A 22,638-nucleotide genomic window follows, 5' to 3' on the forward strand; every position below is an offset into this window, starting at 1 on the left:
CTCTCTTGGGAATCTGGAATTTCTTTTCCAGAGTTTCCCATGCCTTTTCAAAAATAGCATTTAATTCTTTGGATGCCGGGAAGGTGAGAGGGGGGCTTCTTATTATCTGTAAAGAAGGCCTCCTCCACCTGTTCCGGAGCTGTGTCTGAAATGTGTAAAACATCCCTAACAGCCTCAATCATCAACTGCACCCCCTTGGCAAGTGATGCTGTCCCCCTCAACACATCTCCATCACCGTCTGCAGCGTCAGAGTCGGTGTCCGTGTCATCCTGCATAATTGCACGTTTGTGAGAAAGTACCGCACGGGACCCCGAGGAGGCAGTATCAGACCATACCACCATAGAGGACTGGAGGACCTGAGTGGCATGCTCAGTCCTAGCAACTCTAATCAAAGATCTGAGAAATAGTCCCCCTCAGAGAGACTAACCATTCTGGCTCTCTAGCTGGGATCTGTGCTAAAACAGTGCAATCCTAATTTCTCTTACGTCCTTGAGGATACTGGGGACTCCGTAAGGACCATGGGGAATAGACGGGCTCCACAGGAGACATGGGCACTAAAATAGAACTTTAGGTATGGGTGTGCACTGGCTCCTCCCTCTATGCCCCTCCTCCAGACCTCAGTTTGATACTGTACCCAGAGGAGACCCCTGCAAGCAGGGAGCTCTCCTGAGTTTCCTGGATAAAAGTATTTTGTTAGGTTTTTTATTTTCAGGGAGACCTGCTGGCAACAGGCTTCCTGCATCGTGGGACAGAGGAGAGAGAAGCAGTCCTACTTAAATGTTAGGCTCTGCTTCTTAGGCTACTGGACACCATTAGCTCCAGAGGGAGTCAGAACGCAGGTCTCCCCTTGCGGTTCATCCCGGAGCCGCGCCGCCGTCCTCCTCGCAGAGCTGGAAGATAGAAGCCGGGTGAGTATAGGAAGGCAGAAGACTTCAGAGGCGGCAGAAGACTTCAGAGCTTCACCGAGGTAACGCCCAGCGGGAACGCTGCGCGCCATTGCTCCCACACAACACACACAGCGCACACTGTTGGGTGCAGGGCGCAGGGGGGACGCCCTGGGCAGCAATGTTATACCTCTAGGACTGGCTATATAGATATATACACTTTATTTGGTGTTATTTATGAGAATTCCCAGCCAGTTTGTTTAAAAGAGCGGGACCGAAGCCCGCCACTGAGGGGGCGGAGCTTGTTCCTCAGCACTCATCAGCGCCATTTTCTCCACAGCACACGCTGAGAAGCTGGCTCCCCGGACTCTCCCCTGCTGATCACCGGTGACAGAGGGTTTTAAAGAAGGGGGGGGGGGGGGCACATAATTGGCGCAGTATATATATATATATATATATATATATATATATATACACACACACACACACACAGGTTGAGTATCCCATATCCAAATATTCCGAAATGCGGAATATTCCGAAATACGGACTTTTTTGAGTGAGAGTGAGATAGTGAAACCTTTGTTTTTTGATGGCTCAATGTACACAAACTTTGTTTAATACACAAAGTTATTAAAAATATTGTATTAAATGACCTTCAGGCTGTGTGTACAAGGTGTATATGAAACATAAATGAATTGTGTGAATGTAGACACACTTTGTTTAATGCACAAAGTTATAAAAAATATTGGCTAAAATTTAGAGATGAGCGGGTTCGGTTTCTCTGAATCCGAACCCGCCCGAACTTCATGTTTTTTTACACGGGTCCGAGCGACTCGGATCTTCCCGCCTTGCTCGGTTAACCCGAGCGCGCCCGAACGTCATCATCACGCTGTCGGATTCTCGCGAGGCTCGGATTCTATCGCGAGACTCGGATTCTATATAAGGAGCCGCGCGTCGCGGCCATTTTCACACGTGCATTGAGATTGATAGGGAGAGGACGTGGCTGGCGTCCTCTCCGTTTAGAAATTAAAATAGATAGGAGAGTGAGACACTTCATTTACTTACTGGAGCTTAGGAGGAGTTATACTAGTGACTGATGACCAGTGACCTGACCACCAGTGCAGTTTTATAATTTATTATTATTTAATAATCCGTTCTGTTCTTGTTCTCTGCCTGAAAAAAACGATACACAGTGACTCAGTCACACTCACATACCATATCTGTGCTCAGCCCAGTGTGCTGCATCATCTATGTATAATATCTGACTGTGCTCACACAGCTTAATTGTGGGGGAGACTGGGGAGCAGTTATAGGTTATAGCAGGAGCCAGGAGTACATATTAAACAGTGCACACTTTTGCTGCCAGAGTGCCACTGCCAGTGTGACTGACCACTGACCACTGTGACCAGTGACCTGACCACACTGACCACCAGTATAGTATATTGTGATTGAATGTCTGCCTGAAAAAGTACACTCGTCGTGTGACTTGTGTGGTGTTTTTTTATTCTATAAAAATTAAAAAACTCATTCTGCTGACAGACAGTGTCCAGCAGGTCCGTCATTATATAATATATACCTGTCCGGCTGCAGTAGTGATATATATATATTTTTTATATCATTATTTATCATCCAGTCTATACTAGCAGCAGACACAGTACGGTAGTTCACGGCTGTAGCTACCTCTGTGTCGGCACTCGGCAGTCCATCCATAATTGTATACCACCTACCCGTGGTTTTTTTTTTCTTTCTTCTTTATACATACTACATCTCATTATCATCCAGTCTATATTAGCAGCAGACACAGTACAGTACGGTAGTCCACGGCTGTAGCTACCTCTGTGTCGGCACTCGGCAGTCCATCCATAATTGTATACCACCTACCCGTGGTTTTTTCTTTCTTTCTTCTTTATACATACTACATCTCATTATCATCCAGTCTATATTAGCAGCAGACACAGTACAGTACGGTAGTCCACGGCTGTAGCTACCTCTGTGTCGGCACTCGGCAGTTCATCCATAATTGTATACCACCTACCCGTGGTTTTTTTTTTCTTTCTTCTTTATACATACTACATCTCATTATCAACCAGTCTATATTAGCAGCAGACACAGTACGGTAGTTCACGGCTGTAGCTACCTCTGTGTCGGCACTCGGCAGTCCATCCATAATTGTATACCACCTACCCGTGGTTTTTATTTTTCTTTCTTCTTTATACATACTACATCTCATTATCATCCAGTCTATATTAGCAGCAGACACAGTACAGTACGGTAGTCCACGGCTGTAGCTACCTCTGTGTCGGCACTCGGCAGTCCATCCATAATTGTATACCACCTACCCGTGGTTTTTTTTTTCTTTCTTCTTTATACATACTACATCTCATTATCAACCAGTCTATATTAGCAGCAGACACAGTACGGTAGTTCACGGCTGTAGCTACCTCTGTGTCGGCACTCGGCAGTCCATCCATAATTGTATACCACCTACCCGTGGTTTTTTTTTCTTTCTTCTTTATACATACTACATCTCATTATCATCCAGTCTATATTAGCAGCAGACACAGTACAGTACGGTAGTCCACGGCTGTAGCTATCTCTGTGTCGGCACTCGGCAGTCCATCCATAATTGTATACCACCTACCCGTGGTTTTTTTTTTCTTTCTTCTTTATACATACTACATCTCATTATCAACCAGTCTATATTAGCAGCAGACACAGTACAGTACGGTAGTCCACGGCTGTAGCTACCTCTGTGTCGGCACTCGGCAGTCCATCCATAATTATATACCACCTACCCGTGGTTTTTTTTTCTTTCTTCTTTATACATACTACATCTCATTATCAACCAGTCTATATTAGCAGCAGACACAGTACGGTAGTTCACGGCTGTAGCTACCTCTGTGTCGGCACTCGGCAGTCCATCCATAATTGTATACCACCTACCCGTGGTTTTTTTTTCTCTTTCTTCTTTATACATACTACATCTCATTATCATCCAGTCTATATTAGCAGCAGACACAGTACAGTACGGTAGTCCACGGCTGTAGCTACCTCTGTGTCGGCACTCGGCAGTCCATCCATAATTGTATACCACCTACCCGTGGTTTTTTTTTTCTTTCTTCTTTATACATACTACATCTCATTATCATCCAGTCTATATTAGCAGCAGGCACAGTACAGTACGGTACTCCACGGCTGTAGCTACCTCTGTGTCGGCACTCGGCAGTCCATCCATAATTGTATACCACCTACCCGTGGTTTTTTTTTTCTTTCTTCTTTATACATACTACATCTCATTATCAACCAGTCTATATTAGCAGCAGACACAGTACGGTAGTTCACGGCTGTAGCTACCTCTGTGTCGGCACTCGGCAGTCCATCCATAATTGTATACCACCTACCCGTGGTTTTTATTTTTCTTTCTTCTTTATACATACTACATCTCATTATCATCCAGTCTATATTAGCAGCAGACACAGTACAGTACGGTAGTCCACGGCTGTAGCTACCTCTGTGTCGGCACTCGGCAGTCCATCCATAATTGTATACCACCTACCCGTGTTTTTTTTTTCTTTCTTCTTTATACATACTACATCTCATTATCAACCAGTCTATATTAGCAGCAGACACAGTACGGTAGTTCACGGCTGTAGCTACCTCTGTGTCGGCACTCGGCAGTCCATCCATAATTGTATACCACCTACCCGTGTTTTTTTTTTCTTTCTTCTTTATACATACTACATCTCATTATCATCCAGTCTATATTAGCAGCAGACACAGTACAGTACGGTAGTCCACGGCTGTAGCTACCTCTGTGTCGGCACTCGGCAGTCCATCCATAATTGTATACCACCTACCCGTGGTTTTTTTTTTCTTCTTTATACATACTACATCTCATTATCATCCAGTCTATATTAGCAGCAGACACAGTACAGTACGGTAGTCCACGGCTGTAGCTACCTCTGTGTCGGCACTCGGCAGTCCATCCATAATTGTATACCACCTACCCGTGGTTTTTTTTTTCTTTCTTCTTTATACATACTACATCTCATTATCAACCAGTCTATATTAGCAGCAGACACAGTACAGTACGGTAGTCCACGGCTGTAGCTACCTCTGTGTCGGCACTCGGCAGTCCATCCATAATTGTATACCACCTACCCGTGGTTTTTTTTTCTTTCTTCTTTATACATACTACATCTCATTATCAACCAGTCTATATTAGCAGCAGACACAGTACAGTACGGTAGTCCACGGCTGTAGCTACCTCTGTGTCGGCACTCGGCAGTCCATCCATAATTGTATACTAGTATCCATCCATCTCCATTGTTTACCTGAGGTGCCTTTTAGTTGTGCCTATTAAAATATGGAGAACAAAAATGTTGAGGTTCCAAAATTAGGGAAAGATCAAGATCCACTTCCACCTCGTGCTGAAGCTGCTGCCACTAGTCATGGCCGAGACGATGAAATGCCAGCAACGTCGTCTGCCAAGGCCGATGCCCAATGTCATAGTACAGAGCATGTCAAATCCAAAACACCAAATATCAGTAAAAAAAGGACTCCAAAACCTAAAATAAAATTGTCGGAGGAGAAGCGTAAACTTGCCAATATGCCATTTACCACACGGAGTGGCAAGGAACGGCTGAGGCCCTGGCCTATGCTCATGGCTAGTGGTTCAGCTTCACATGAGGATGGAAGCACTCAGCCTCTCGCTAGAAAACTGAAAAGACTCAAGCTGGCAAAAGCACCGCAAAGAACTGTGCGTTCTTCGAAATCCCAAATCCACAAGGAGAGTCCAATTGTGTCGGTTGCAATGCCTGACCTTCCCAACACTGGACGTGAAGAGCATGCGCCTTCCACCATTTGCACGCCCCCTGCAAGTGCTGGAAGGAGCACCCGCAGTCCAGTTCCTGATAGTCAGATTGAAGATGTCTGTGTTGAAGTACACCAGGATGAGGAGGATATGGGTGTTGCTGGCGCTGGGGAGGAAATTGACCAGGAGGATTCTGATGGTGAGGTGGTTTGTTTAAGTCAGGCACCCGGGGAGACACCTGTTGTCCGTGGGAGGAATATGGCCACTGACATGCCTGGTGAAAATACCAAAAAAATCAGCTCTTCGGTGTGGAAGTATTTCAACAGAAATGCGGACAACAGGTGTCAAGCCGTGTGTTGCCTTTGTCAAGCTGTAATAAGTAGGGGTAAGGACGTTAACCACCTCGGAACATCCTCCCTTATACGTCACCTGCAGCGCATTCATAATAAGTCAGTGACAAGTTCAAAAACTTTGGGCGACAGCGGAAGCAGTCCACTGACCAGTAAATCCCTTCCTCTTGTAACCAAGCTCACGCAAACCACCCCACCAACTCCCTCAGTGTCAATTTCCTCCTTCCCCAGGAATGCCAATAGTCCTGCAGGCCATGTCACTGGCAATTCTGACGAGTCCTCTCCTGCCTGGGATTCCTCCGATGCATCCTTGCGTGTAACGCCTACTGCTGCTGGCGCTGCTGTTGTTGCTGCTGGGAGTCGATGGTCATCCCAGAGGGGAAGTCGTAAGCCCACTTGTACTACTTCCAGTAAGCAATTGACTGTTCAACAGTCCTTTGCGAGGAAGATGAAATATCACAGCAGTCATCCTGCTGCAAAGCGGATAACTGAGGCCTTGACAACTATGTTGGTGTTAGACGTGCGTCCGGTATCCGCCGTTAGTTCACAGGGAACTAGACAATTTATTGAGGCAGTGTGCCCCCGTTACCAAATACCATCTAGGTTCCACTTCTCTAGGCAGGCGATACCGAGAATGTACACGGACGTCAGAAAAAGACTCACCAGTGTCCTAAAAAATGCAGTTGTACCCAATGTCCACTTAACCACGGACATGTGGACAAGTGGAGCAGGGCAGGGTCAGGACTATATGACTGTGACAGCCCACTGGGTAGATGTATGGACTCCCGCCGCAAGAACAGCAGCGGCGGCACCAGTAGCAGCATCTCGCAAACGCCAACTCTTTCCTAGGCAGGCTACGCTTTGTATCACCGGTTTCCAGAATACGCACACAGCTGAAAACCTCTTACGGCAACTGAGGAAGATCATCGCGGAATGGCTTACCCCAATTGGACTCTCCTGTGGATTTGTGGCATCGGACAACGCCAGCAATATTGTGTGTGCATTAAATATGGGCAAATTCCAGCACGTCCCATGTTTTGCACATACCTTGAATTTGGTGGTGCAGAATTTTTTAAAAAACGACAGGGGCGTGCAAGAGATGCTGTCGGTGGCCAGAAGAATTGCGGGACACTTTCGGCGTACAGGCACCACGTACAGAAGACTGGAGCACCACCAAAAACTACTGAACCTGCCCTGCCATCATCTGAAGCAAGAAGTGGTAACGAGGTGGAATTCAACCCTCTATATGCTTCAGAGGTTGGAGGAGCAGCAAAAGGCCATTCAAGCCTATACAATTGAGCACGATATAGGAGGTGGAATGCACCTGTCTCAAGCGCAGTGGAGAATGATTTCAACGTTGTGCAAGGTTCTGATGCCCTTTGAACTTGCCACACGTGAAGTCAGTTCAGACACTGCCAGCCTGTGTCAGGTCATTCCCCTCATCAGGCTTTTGCAGAAGAAGCTGGAGACATTGAAGGAGGAGCTAACACGGAGCGATTCCGCTAGGCATGTGGGACTTGTGGATGGAGCCCTTAATTCGCTTAACAAGGATTCACGGGTGGTCAATCTGTTGAAATCAGAGCACTACATTTTGGCCACCGTGCTCGATCCTAGATTTAAAGCCTACCTTGGATCTCTCTTTCCGGCAGACACAAGTCTGCTGGGGTTGAAAGACCTGCTGGTGAGAAAATTGTCAAGTCAAGCGGAACGCGACCTGTCAACATCTCCTCCTTCACATTCTCCCGCAACTGGGGGTGCGAGGAAAAGGCTCAGAATTCCGAGCCCACCCGCTGGCGGTGATGCAGGGCAGTCTGGAGCGACTGCTGATGCTGACATCTGGTCCGGACTGAAGGACCTGACAACGATTACGGACATGTCGTCTACTGTCACTGCATATGATTCTCTCAACATTGAAAGAATGGTGGAGGATTATATGAGTGACCGCATCCAAGTAGGCACGTCACACAGTCCGTACTTATACTGGCAGGAAAAAGAGGCAATTTGGAGGCCCTTGCACAAACTGGCTTTATTCTACCTAAGTTGCCCTCCCACAAGTGTGTACTCCGAAAGAGTGTTTAGTGCCGCCGCTCACCTTGTCAGCAATCGGCGTACGAGGTTACATCCAGAAAATGTGGAGAAGATGATGTTCATTAAAATGAATTATAATCAATTCCTCCGCGGAGACATTGACCAGCAGCAATTGCCTCCACAAAGTACACAGGGAGCTGAGATGGTGGATTCCAGTGGGGACGAATTGATAATCTGTGAGGAGGGGGATGTACACGGTGATATATCGGAGGATGATGATGAGGTGGACATCTTGCCTCTGTAGAGCCAGTTTGTGCAAGGAGAGATTAATTGCTTCTTTTTTGGTGGGGGTCCAAACCAACCCGTCATATCAGTCACAGTCGTGTGGCAGACCCTGTCACTGAAATGATGGGTTGGTTAAAGTGTGCATGTCCTGTTTATACAACATAAGGGTGGGTGGGAGGGCCCAAGGACAATTCCATCTTGCACCTCTTTTTTCTTTAATTTTTCTTTGCGTCATGTGCTGTTTGGGGAGGGTTTTTTGGAAGGGCCATCCTGCGTGACACTGCAGTGCCACTCCTAGATGGGCCCGGTGTTTGTGTCGGCCACTAGGGTCGCTTATCTTACTCACACAGCTACCTCATTGCGCCTCTTTTTTTCTTTGCGTCATGTGCTGTTTGGGGAGGGTTTTTTGGAAGGGACATCCTGCGTGACACTGCAGTGCCACTCCTAGATGGGCCCGGTGTTTGTGTCGGCCACTAGGGTCGCTTATCTTACTCACACAGCTACCTCATTGCGCCTCTTTTTTTCTTTGCGTCATGTGCTGTTTGGGGAGGGTTTTTTGGAAGGGACATCCTGCGTGACACTGCAGTGCCACTCCTAGATGGGCCCGGTGTTTGTGTCGGCCACTAGGGTCGCTTATCTTACTCACACAGCTACCTCATTGCGCCTCTTTTTTTCTTTGCGTCATGTGCTGTTTGGGGAGGGTTTTTTGGAAGGGACATCCTGCGTGACACTGCAGTGCCACTCCTAGATGGGCCCGGTGTTTGTGTTGGCCACTAGGGTCGCTTATCTTACTCACACAGCTACCTCATTGCGCCTCTTTTTTTCTTTGCGTCATGTGCTGTTTGGGGAGGGTTTTTTGGAAGGGACATCCTGCGTGACACTGCAGTGCCACTCCTAGATGGGCCAGGTGTTTGTGTCGGCCACTAGGGTCGCTTAGCTTAGTCATCCAGCGACCTCGGTGCAAATTTTAGGACTAAAAATAATATTGTGAGGTGTGAGGTATTCAGAATAGACTGAAAATGAGTGGAAATGATGGTTTTTGAGGTTAATAATACTTTGGGATCAAAATGACCCCCAAATTCTATGATTTAAGCTGTTTTTTAGGTTTTTTGGAAAAAAACACCCGAATCCAAAACACACCCGAATCCGACAAAAAAAATTCGGTTAGGTTTTGCCAAAACGCGGTCGAACCCAAAACCAAAACCCGAAAAATTTCCGGCGCTCATCTCTACTAAAATTACCTTCAGGCTGTGTGTACAAGGGGGGTAATTCCAAGTTGATCGCAGCAGGAAATTTTGTAGCAGTTGGGCAAAACCATGTGCACTGCAGGGGAGGCAGATATAACATTTGCAGAGAGAGTTAGATTTGGGTGGGTTATTTTGTTTCTGTGCAGGGTAAATACTGGCTGCTTTATTTTTACACTGCAATTTAGATTGCAGATTGAACACACCACACCCAAATCTAACTCTTTCTGCACATGTTATATCTGCCCCCCTGCAGTGCACATGGTTTTGCCCAACTGCTAAAAAATTTCCTGCTGCGATCAACTTGGAATTACCCCCTAGGTGTATATGTAACATAAATGCATTCTGTGCTTAGATTTAGGTCCCATCACCATGATATCTCATTATGGTATGCAATTATTCCAAAATACGGAAAAATCCCATATCCAAAATACCTCTGGTCCCAAGCATTTTGGATAAGGGAGACTCAACCTGTGTATATATATATATATATATATATATATATATATATATATATATATATATATAAATAATAATAAAAGAGCGCTATATCTGGGTAATTTTTTCCAGGGTTATTGGCGCTGGGTGTGTGCTGGCATACTCTCTCTGTCTCTCCAAAGGGCCTTGTGGAGGATCTATCTACAGATTAGAGATTTCCCTGAGTGTGTGCAGTGTCGGTACGTGCGTGTCGGCATGTCTGAAGCGGAAGGCTCTCCTAGGGATGAGGTGGAGCGCATGAGTGTGGTGTCTCCGTCGCCAACGCCGACACAGGACTGGTTGGATATGTGGAATGTCTTAAATGCAAATGTAAATTTATTGCACAAACGTTTGGACAAAGCAGAGTCCAGGGATTGTACAGGGGGTCATGCCCTGCCTTTCCCTATGTCACAGGGGCCTTCTGGGTCTCAAAAACGACCATTTTCTCCAGTAGTAGACACAGATACCAACACGGATTCTGAATCCAGTGTCGATTATGATGATGCGAGGTTGCAGCCAAAATTGGCAAAGAGTATTCATTATATGATTATTGCTATAAAGGATGTGCTGCATATTATAGATGACCCCGCTGTACCTAATACAAGGGTCCACATGTTTAAAGAAAAGAAACCTGAGGTTACCTTTCCACCTTCTTTTGAATTAAATGAGTTATATGAAAGGGCTTGGGAAACTCCAGACAAGAAACTGCAGATTCCCAAAAGGATTCTTATGGCGTATCCTTTCCCGATCAAGGACAGGATACGGTGGGAATCCTCCCCAAGGGTGGACAAAGCGTTGACGCGCCTTTCCAAAAAGGTGGCGCTGCCGTCTCAGGATATCGCAAGCAGGAGACTGCCTTGAAGTCAATTTACACAGATACTGGTACATTACTCAGGCCGGCAATAGCGTCGGCTTGGGTTTGTAGCGCTGTAATAGCATGGACCGATACCTTATCTGCTGATTTTGATACGATGGATAAGGAAACTATTTTGTTGACCCTGGGCCATATTAAGGATGCGGTCCTTTATATGAGGGAGGCTCAGAGGGATGTGGGCATACTGGGATCCAGAGCGAACGCTATGGCGATTTCTGCCAGGCGAGCACTGTGGACCCGACAGTGGACAGGTGATGCCGACTCGAAACGGCATATGGAGATTTTGCCTTACAAGGGTGAGGAACTGTTTGGGGAAGGCCTCACGGACCTACTTTCCACGGCTACGGCAGGTAAATCAGCTTTTTTACCTTATGTTTCCTCACAGCCTAAGTAAGCACCACATTATCAGATGCAGTCCTTTCGGTCGCATAAATCCAAGAGAGCTCGGGGATCTTCCTTTCTTGCCAGAGGTAAAGGCAAGGGGAAAAAGCTGCCAGCTACAGCCAGTTCCCAGGAACAGAAGTCCTCCCCGGCTTCTACTAAATCCACCGCATGACGCTGGGGCTCCGCTGGGGGAGTCCGCTCCAGTGGGGGCACGTCTTCGTCTTTTCAGCCAAGTCTGGGTTCACTCTCAGGTGGATCCCTGGGCAATAGACATTGTTTCCCAGGGGTACAAGCTGGAATTCGAAGCGGTGCCTCCTCGCCGGTTTTTCAAATCGGCACTACCGACTTCTTCCCCAGAGAGGGAAGTAGTTTTGGCAGCAATTCAAAAGTTGTGCCTTCAACAAGTGTTGGTCGAAGTTCCCCTGCTGCAGCGGGGGATGGGCTATTACTCAACCCTGTTTGTGGTCCCGAAACCAGACGGTTCGGTCAGACCCATTCTGCATTAAACATCCTTAAACCTATACTTAAAGAGGTTCAAGTTTAAGATGGAATCGCTCAGAGCGGTCATCGCAAGCCTGGAAGGGGGAGATTATATGGTGTCCCTGGACATAAAGGATGCATACCTTCATGTCCCCATATATCAACCTCATCAGGCGTTCCTGAGATTTGTTGTGCAGGATTGTCATTACCAATTTCAGACGTTGCCGTTTGGGCTTTCCACGGCCCGAGGATTTTTTTAACCAAATTAATGGCGGAAATGATGGTGCTCCTGCGCACGCAGGGGGTCACAATTATCCCATACTTGGATGATCTCCTGATAAAAGCGAGATCGAGAGAACAGTTGCTGGACAGCGTATCACTCTCCCTGAGGGTATTGCAACAACACGGTTGGATTCTCAATCTACCGAAGTCACAGTTCGTTCCAATGACCCGGTTGCCTGATTCTGGACACGGATCAGAAGAAGGTCTTTCTCCCGATGGAAAGGGCCCAGGAACTTCAGAGCTTGGTCAGAGACCTGTTAAAGCCAGACAGGGTGTCGGTACATCACTGCACTCGAGTTCTGGGAAAAATGGTGGCGTCTGACGAAGCCATTCCATTCGGCAGGTTCCATGCAAGGACTTTTCAGTGGGACCTTCTGGACAAGTGGTCCGGGTCACATCTACAGATTCATCAGATGATCCGCCTGTCCCCCAGGGCCAGGGTATCTCTCCTGTGGTGGCTGCAGAGTGCTCACCTTCTAGAGGGTCGCAGGTTCGGCATTCAGGACTGGGTTCTGGTAACTACGGACGCGAGCCTCCGAGGATGGGGAGCAGTCACACAGGGAAGAAACTTCCAAGGTCTGTGGTCAAGTCAGGAGGCTTGTCTACACATCAACGTACTGGAATTAAGGGCCATATACAACGGCCTTCGTCAAGCGGAGACTTTACTTCGAGGTCTACCGGTTCTGATTCAGTCAGACAACATCACAGCAGTGGCACATGTAAACCGCCAAGGCGGCACAAGGAGCAGAGTGGCAATGGCAGAAGCCTCAAAGATTCTTCGATGGGCGGAGAGTCATATAAGCGCTCTGACAGCAGTCTTCATTCCGGGAGTGGACAACTGGGAAGCAGTCTTCCTAAGCAGGCACGATCTGCATCCAGGAGAGTGGGGACTTCATCAGGAAGTCTTCGCAGAGATTGCAAGTCAGTGGGGACTGCCTCAAATAGACATGATGGCTTCACGCCTCAACAAGAAACTTCCGAGATATTGCGCCAGGTCAAGGGACCCTCAGGCGGTTGCAGTGGACACACTGGTGACACCGTGGGTGTTTCAGTCGGTCTATGTGTTCCCTCCTCTTCCTCTCATCTCAAAGATACTGAGAATCATAAGACGAAGAGGGATTCAGACAATTCTCATTGTTCCAGCTTGGCCTCGAAGGGCTTGGTATCCGGATCTGCAGGAAATACTCACAGAAGATCCGTGGCCTCTTCCTCTCAGGGAAGACCTGTTACAACAAGGGCCCTGTCTGTTCCAGGACTTACTGCAACTGCGTTTGACGGCATGGCGGTTGAACGCAGGATCCTAGTGGAGAAGGGCATTCCTGATGAGGTCATTCCTACTCTGATAAAGGCTAGGAAGGAGGTGACATCGAAACATTATCACCGTATCTGGAGGAAGTATGTATCTTGGTGCGAAGCCAAGACTGCTCCTCCGGAAGAATTCCATCTGGGCCGTTTTCTCCATTTCCTGCAAACTGGAGCGAATTTGGGCCTAAAGTTAGGCTCCATTAAGGTTCAGATTTCGTCCCTTTCTATTTTCTTTCAAAAGGAATTGGCTTCTCTTCCAGAAGTCCAGACTTTCGTGAAAGGGGTGCTGCATATCCAGCCTCCTTTTGTGCCTCCAGTGGCATTATGGGACCTTAACGTGGTGTTACGGTTTCTTAAGTCTCACTGGTTTGAACCTCTTCAAACAGTTGAATTGAAGTATCTCACTTGGAAGGTGGTCATGTTATTGACCTTGGCTTCGGCGCGGCGAGTGTCGGGAGTTGGCGGCTTTGTCTCACAAAAGCCCTTATCTGATTTTCCATGTGGATAGAGCGGAGTTGCGGACTCGTCCTCAATTTTTGCCTAAGGTGGTTTCTTCTTTTCATATGAACCAACCTATTGTGGTGCCTGTGGCTACAAGGGACGTGGAGGATTCCGAGTCCCTGGATGTGGTCAGGGCATTGAAAATTTATGTGGCCAGAACGGCTCGGGTTAGGAAAACAGTGGCCCTGTTTATCCTGTATGCAGCCAACAAAGTTGGCGCTCCTGCTTCTAAGCAGACTATTGCTCGCTGGATCTGTAACACGATTCAGCAGGCTCATTCTACAGCTGGATTGCCGTTACTGAATTCGGTAAAGGCCCATTCCACTAGGAAGGTGGGCTCTTCTTGGGCGGCTGCCCGAGGCGTCTCGGCATTACAACTTTGCCGAGCGGCGACTTGGTCAGGTTCAAACACTTTCGCAAAATTCTACAAGTTTGATACCTTGGCTGAGGAGGACCTCATGTTTGCTCATTCGGTGCTGCAGAGTCATCCGCACTCTCCCGCCCGTTTTGGAGCTTTGGTATAATCCCCATGGTCCTTACGTAGTCCCCAGGATCTTCTAGGACGTAAGAGAAAATAAGATTTTAAACCTACCGGTAAATCTTTTTCTCCTAGTCCGTAGAGGATGCTGGGCGCCCGTCCCAGTACGGACAACATCCTGCAAGACTTGTATATAGTTGTTGCTTACATAAGGGTTATATTTCAGTTTGGATCAGTCTTGGACTGATACTGTTTTGTTTCATACTGTTGACTGGTTCGTATATCCCATGTTATACGGTGTGAATGGTGTGGCTGGTATGAATCTTGCCCTTGGATTTCCAAAATCCTTTCCTCGTATTGTACGTCTCCTCTGGGCACAGTTTCTCTAACGGAGGTCTGGAGGAGGGGCATAGAGGGAGGAGCCAGTGCACACCCATACCTAAAGTTCTTTTTTAGTGCCCATGTCTCCTGTGGAGCCCGTCTATTCCCCATGGTCCTTACAGAGTCCCCAGCATCCTCTACGGACTAGGAGAAAAAGATTTACCGGTAAGTTTAAAATCTTATTTACATGGAATGGAGTCTTCCTGGGAAGACAAATCCTCTGCAGCATATGTCCCTAGACATGTTGTCACACACCCTCAAACACCCCACAAACACACAGGGTACAGGGCAGATAGAGTTTCCCCCCAAGAATGGCAGAGAGACACAGAGATTGGAGCCAACCCACACACAGCGCTGTTAGAGTATAGGGAGACCCTAAACCCATGCTGCGTGTGTCCCTTAATAGGTGACACAGCCTTAACACAGTCTCTCCCCCCCCCCCCCCCTTCTTCTACAATCCCCTGGTACCGTACAGATAGCTGGTGTCATTCAGGAGGGACCTGGCATCCACTGGCAGTGAGCCGCAGGCTGGAAAATGGCGCTGAACGCTGCTGGGTCCGCTCTGAGAAGCCCCGCCCCCTCAATGGCGCTGTCTTCCTGCTCAATGAAGATTATACTGTCCGGAGGAATTTATGCTGGCCTGGATCCACAGACCCCGACAGGCTGGTCCGGAGCTGTCCCAGGGCGCAAGAAGAGACTTTGCCATGCAGTCCCGGAGACTGCTCAGATGATGGCGCCCAGCGTCTTAGTCAGGGAGTGAGGGATAGTGTGAGGCAGCACCAGGGTGGGAAAATCTGCTCAAAGATGGCACCCTGGGCCAGGGGGGAAGGGCAACAGGTCAAGTGCCACCTCCCCTATGCTGGATTTCCAACTCGGGTACTGTGAGTCTTATTAAATGAGGTGTTAGTACACCGACCTGTACTCAGACTCCCTGGTGGTCTAGTGGGATCCCTGCTCGGAGACAGTGTCCATGGCAGAGCCGCAACCCATCTTCCTAGGTCGCGGTCAGAACGCAATTTAATGGCGGGTCCCGTATGGGAACCCTCTTACCTCCTCCCCATAGCAGCCACACGAATCGAGAGAGCGCCTGTGGCCGTGTGCCTAAGCCGAAGCATCTCCGCCGCAAGTACCCGGGAACTGAGCCGCAGGAGTATGCAACGCCTCTTTGGAGGTGATGGAGCTGCAGCGCTGACGTGTCACCATGACATACAGTGCTGACAGTGTGCTGGGGGGATACCAGGGGGTGTGGGGGGGGGGGGGGGGAGCATCCCCCCTCACTGTCTGCTGTTTGTCTGTGACCCCTCCCCCTCTCTAGCACCTGATATATAATTATCCCCAGGTATGACCGAGCAACTGCCACTGTTTGTCTGCTTGTGTGAGATGGTAGCAGTATTTGGAAGGCTTGCTGGTCCTTGTAGTGCTAATGGGAGATCTTGGTGGTGGCTCCCGTGTAAGTTGGGGATCCCGGCGTCAGTAAGCTGACCGGCGGTCTCCTGACCGCCGGTCAGCAGTACTACACCCAATGAAAAGTATTGTTACACACATTTTTGCAATTGCTGAAGATCCTGTGGCCAGTTTTGAGTTTCCTTGGTCTAATAAGTAGCTGGAATAGACTAGAATGGGGATATGAATTCCAGGAAGGAGTGTTAAAATACACTAGCAATGGTAGAAGAACTTACTGTTTTCAGAAAAATAAAAAGGTGTTGGTACCCAGTACCGTTAAGTACCACCAGAAAAAGCACTGCCTGCACTATATCAAAGTCTGAAGATTTAGCAAATGTACATAGGGGGTCATTCTGACCTGATCGCACGCAACTTTTTGCAGCCTGTGCGATCAGGTAGACGCCGCCTATGGAGGAGTGTTTTTTTGCATAGCAAGGCTGCGTTCGCTTGTGCAGCCCTGCTATGCAAAAAAAGTTTTCTGCTAAAGTACACTAGGGCTAGACATACTTACCCTGTGCGATCACTTCAGCGTGGCAGTTCCAGGAATTGACGTCAGACATCAGCCCTCCAAACGCCTCGACACGCCTGCGTTCGGATCTCCACGCCCCGAAAATGGTCAGTTGACGCCCGGATCCGCCTTCCTCCTGTCAATCTTCTTGCGGTCGCCGCTGCAACCGCTTTCTTAGTTGGAGGCGTCGCTGCCTGGCAACGCGCCTGCGCAATGTGGCCGCAGCGCATGCGCAGTTCCGACCCGATCGCATGGCTGCGAAGCATGCAATCGGGTCGGAATGATCCCCATAGTTAGCAGAGATGCTTACCAGCTATCCACTGTCCATTTTCAAATTTTAGACTTTGGCCTCCCAGGTTGATATTTGGAACTCCATAATCTAGACCCAACTCCACCTCCTTGACTGTCCGATCCAGCTAGAAATAGGTAAAAAAAAAAAAAAAAATATATATATATATATATATATATATATGAAAACAGAGTCTAGACAAGCAAGATCTGGGAAAACAAAACTCACCAAAATTAATAAACAGAACTGCAACTGACAATTCATTGGTTTAATAAATTTTCAAGATAATAGGATTTTAATACCTACCGGTAAATCCTTTTCTCTTAGTACGTAGAGGATGCTGGGGACTCCAAAAGGACCATGGGGTATAGACGGGATCCGCAGGAGACATGGGCACACTATAAGTCTTTGAATGGGTGTGAACTGGCTCCTCCATCTATGCCCCTCCTCCAGACCTCAGTTAGAAAACTGTGCCCAGGGAGAAGGACATTTCGAGGAAAGAATTTATTGTTTAAACACGGTGAGTGTCATACCAGCTCACAACTCGAACATGCCGCAGAACGTGGCATTCAATAGAACACCAGCTGACGGCATGGTAAAAACATACAGCAATATGCTGACCAAAATGTAACACAACCTGTGTGTAAACACGACCAATAATCACATACCGCATGCCATGGCATGAATAACAGCAGCAACAGACTTAACTGAAAAGAAACACCACTTGAGTGTAACGACAACCAATAGCTGCAGATATAGTACGCACTGGGACGGGCGCCCAGCATCCTCTACGGACTAAGAGAAAAGGATTTACCGGTAGGTATTAAAATCCTATTTTCTCATACGTCCTAGAGGATGCTGGGGACTCCAAAAGGACCATGGGGTCTATACCAAAGCTCCAGACCGGGCGGGAGAGTGCGGCCGACTCTGCAGCACCGATTGAGCAAACATGAGGTCCTCATCAGCCACGGTATCAAACTTGTAGAACTCATCAAAAGTGTTTGAACCCGACCAAGTAGCCGCTTGGCACAGTTGAACCGCCGAGACTCCTCGGGCATCTGCCCCAAGAAGAGCCTACCGACCTGGTAGAATGGGCCTTCACCGACTTCGGCACCGTAGAATGAGCATGCCGAATCGTATCACAGATTCAGCGTGTAACAGACTGCTTAGAAGCAGGGGCCCCACTATTGTTGGGAGCATACAGGATAAACAGAGCGACTGTTTCCCCAATCTGAGCCGTTCTGGCGACATAAATATTCAAAGCTCTGACTACATCGAGAGACTTCGAATCAGCCAAGGCTTTAGTAGCCACAGGCACCACAATAGGTTGGTTCATGTAAAAAGCAGAATCACTTTTGGCAGAAATTGTTGCCGAGTTCTCAATTCCGCTCTATCTACATGGAAGATCAAATAAGGGCTCTTGTGAGACAAAGCCGCTAATCCCGACACCCGCCTTGCGGACGCCAAGGCCAATAGCATGACCACTTACCAAGTGAGAAATTTTAACTCAACCTTTCATAAAGGTTCCAAGCAGTGTGACATAAGAAACTGCAACACCACGTTAAGGTCCCATGGCGCCACAAATGGAGGCTGGATGTGCAGCACTCCTTTCACGAAAGTCTGAACTTCTGGAAGGGTGGCCAATTCTTTTTGAAAGAAAATTGATAAGGCCGAAATCTGCACTTTAATGGAGCCTAACTTTAGGCCTGCATCCACACCTGCTTGCAAAAAAATGGAGAAACGACCTAGATTAAATTCTTCCGTAGGAGCCTTCTTGGATACACACCAAGACACACACTTCCTCCAAATACGGTGGCAAAGCTTTGCCGTTACTCCTTTCCTAGCCTGAAGCAATGTGGGAAAGACTTCACCGGAAATACCCTTTCGGGCTAGGATATGGCGTTCAACCGCCATGCCGTCAAACGCAGCTGCGGTAAGTCTTGATACACACCCGGTCCTTGCTGTAACAGGTCCTCTCGTAGAGGAAGAGGCCAGGGATCTTCTATGAGTAAGTCGTGAAGATCTGGATACCAAGTCCTCTTTGGCTAGACCGGAACAATGAGGATCGCCTGAACCTTTGTTTTTCTTATGTTTATCACCTTCGGAAAGAGTGAAAGAGGAGGGAACACATAGACCGACTGAAACACCCAAGGTGTCACGAGAGCGTCCACCGCTATAGCTTGAGTGTCCCTTGACCCGGAACTATATCCCTGAAGTTTCATGTTGAGGCGAGACGCCAGCATGTCTAATCGAGGAATTCCCCAAAGACTTGTCACTTCTGTGAAAACTTCATGATGAAAATGTGTCAACTGGCGCCCAAAATGGCTGCCTCATCTTTTGCATGTTCCTGATCATCTCCATAAAACAGCTTAAATTCTCCATAACTGACCTATGAATCATCATAAATATCCAAGGACTTACCTTTAACTTGTACTACTCTACACGGACATCTCATCATAACCAACGGATTGCATTCCTGCGCTGAGATACACACTAGATTGAATCCTCTGCAACTCTCCACTGAGAAGTCCTTCAGTTTGGAATCTGCTGTACTCTGCATTGGACATCCCAGACAAGGTACTGTGGACTACAACCTATATATGGCTCCATCCAGCCCCTCATTTAGTCATCATCCACCTCTGTTCTCTGAGCAACAAATAACTCTGACTTCTTGCATTTTTCAACTAATATCAGTATATTCAGGCTCTGAATGGCTTAAGGGTCACCATTTCAAATAGCAGGATCCCAGCCATTCCCCAGGACAAGAGATATCACTACCCCCACAAGAAATCTACTTCAAAGGCCCCTCACACTGAGACTTTTCACACCTACACAGTAGGAATTGGATTCAAACACCTTCCACAAGCCTGCTCTGTTCCACAATAATTTACTAAATCAGCAACAGAAAAGTAAAGTTATTTTATTTATCACTTGTTTCAAATATACACATTGGATTATTGGAGCAGCAATAGGTTATAGCAATAACTCTGTTCATGTACCCATTATAAATTTTTGGATCACATATCGAATTGGGAAAAAAAAAAAAAAAAAAAATATTTATATATTTATATATATACACATATACATACATACATACACACACACACAGCTTTCTCTCCCTCCCTGATCATCATATGCAGCTCATACTTATAGTAATCTGTCATTGATGACCCAATGTATGCGTATTCCTCAACCTTCATTCTTTCACTCCGCCCACCACGTTCTGCAGTTCCTATTACACCATCACAGGCTTCTATCCTCCAATCCCTTGGCATCTTAAAAAGAAAACACAGGCGCATTCGTGGGAAGCGAGCAGGCTGGAAACTTCTTTTCCCCGGTAACCACCTAACTCTTTTGCCCACCTGCTCACCCCCAGCTTCAAAGAATAATCAAATAGAAGTGATACCCAAAAGACGGCCCTGTGCTTGGAAGAACAGAACTGTCAATTCTCGCTTGGTAACCCCCATACCCAGAGCTCCTGCACCTAACATAAAGAAAACTGAAGGCACACAGGTCAGTACTTTGTAATGCCAGATCTATAAGAAACAAGACTGCAACAATTGCTGACCTTATTGAATCTGCAGATCTAGCCTGTATTACAGAGACCTGGCTAGATGAAAATGCAGCACCTATATTGGAGGCTGCAGTCCCAACAAACTACTCTGTCATCCACAACCCAAGACTAGACCGCAGGGGTGGCGGGGTGGCTATCTGCTTCAAAAAAGACCTTAAAACTTAGGGTCCACCCTATTGAAATTACTCGCTCATTCGAGTGCATTGCTGCCCGGAGTTCTACAGGATTAGGTTTCAGAGTACTTCTCATTTACCGGCCCCCTGGAGATGGAAAGATATTTCTACAAGAAATTGCAGACACTGTTGCTGGCCTGGTTCTGGAACATCAAAGATGGCTCATCCTCGGGGATTTCACTGCATGGGTGGATGATGAGCTCTCTCGCCTTGGCCAAGACCTCCTGTGCACAATGAATGGTGTGGGCTTCACACAGATCATTCCTTCTGCCACACATAAAAGTGGTCACACTCTTGATCTTGTCTTTCAGATTAAATTAGAAGTCACTGACCTAAAAATAAACCCAGTCATCTGGTCAGACCACCACGCCCTTTGGTTCTCAGTTGCAACCCCTCAAATAAAATCTCTGCCCGTGGAGTTGACCAGGTATCGTCCAAGGAGGGGTATGACTCCCCAGGCTCTAACAGCAAATCTGGATCTCTCTGCTATACTGGGTGCCTGTGAAGATCCCTGTTCCCTAGTCTGTTATTATAATAGGGATGTTATGGCTGCAATTGATATTATCGCCCCTGTGCGTATAATACCTCGTAAACCACAACGTCGAGCTCCCTGGTTCAACAACAGTGTTAGTGAGCTCAAGAAAAGGGGGCGTAGACTGGAAAGACGATGGAGGAAGACTAACTTAGTAGATGACAAAATAAAACTAATAAAGCATAATGAAGAATATCAATCGACAATCACCCGTAAGAAATCACAGTTTCTGTCAAATGAGATGACGGCAGCAAATAATAGGCCAGCTCAACTTTTCCGCACAGTGGAGATGCTTTGCAAGCCAGCATGCCTGCAGACTGATGAAACCCTCTCCCAGGCAAGATGCAACGAGTTTGTAAACTTTGCAGATAAAATATCCACCATTCGGGCTGGAATCTCCACAGTGCCATTAAAGGAGTGTCAAACTACAAAACCTGCCAATATAAGCCACCTGCCTTCATGGACCAGCTTTCACCCAGTGGATGTAAAGGACATTGCTGAAATTGCTCGGATTTTGCGTCCCACCACCTGTGATCTGGACCCTAGCTCAACCAAGCTTCTAATAGGTTGTATGGATATAATTGGTCCTGTCTTTGCAAAAATTGTTCAATGCTCTTTGTAGAAAGGCATATTTCCTGGACCCCTAAAGGAAGCAATTGTTAGACCTCTTCTTATAAAACTTAATTTAGATCCCGACTGCATGACCAACTATAGACCGGTATCAAACCTTCCTTTTCTAGGAAAGGTTATTGAGAAAGTGGTTGCAAATCAACTGGAAACCCGCCTGACAACCTATGATATCTATGATCCATTCCAATCAGGATTCAGGAGAAGACATAGCACTGAAACAACCCTGGTGTGTGTGTTAAAAGATCTTCTGACGGCAAGAGACAGAGGCGACTGTTCAATATTAATCCTTCTGGATCTCTCTGCAGCATTTGATACCGTGGACCATGGGCTTCTGATTGAGCGGCTGATAAATTTTTGTGGACTGGATGGCACAGTCCTAAATTGGTTCAAATCATTTCTCACAGGCAGGTCACAGAGAGTATCGTCTGGATTATACTCATCACCACCAGTGCCATTGCCATGTGGTGTCCCACAAGGTTCTATACTATCCCCCATGCTTTTTGCAGTATACATGCTTCCGCTGGGTGAAATAATCAGGCGCCATGGGCTAGACTACCACTGCTATGCAGATGATACACAACTGTACTTGTCCTTTGCTCCGGGCACTGATAACCCAATAGCAACCCTAAATGGCTGTCTAGCTGAACTCCAGGAGTGGATGAGTGCTAGTTGGCTGCGACTGAACCCGGATAAAACAGAGGTCCTTATGATAGGACCGCAACA

At 47.3% G+C, this 22,638-nt stretch overlaps 1 protein-coding gene across 4 annotated transcripts in view; it reads right to left on the reverse strand.

Moving 5' to 3' along the window:
- The window catches only part of CBY1 (chibby 1, beta catenin antagonist), a 98,970-nt gene that overhangs the window by 48,815 nt on the left and 27,517 nt on the right, over positions 1–22,638 (reverse strand). For all 4 annotated transcript variants that reach the window (XM_063940480.1, XM_063940479.1, XM_063940481.1 and 1 more), the window contains exon 3: positions 17,028–17,133. In XM_063940480.1, coding sequence (XP_063796550.1) covers positions 17,028–17,133 — 106 coding nt within the window. The remainder of the gene's footprint in view (positions 1–17,027; positions 17,134–22,638) is intronic.

Source organism: Pseudophryne corroboree, chromosome 9 (assembly GCF_028390025.1).
Source record: "Pseudophryne corroboree isolate aPseCor3 chromosome 9, aPseCor3.hap2, whole genome shotgun sequence".
Lineage (NCBI taxonomy): Eukaryota > Metazoa > Chordata > Amphibia > Anura > Myobatrachidae > Pseudophryne > Pseudophryne corroboree.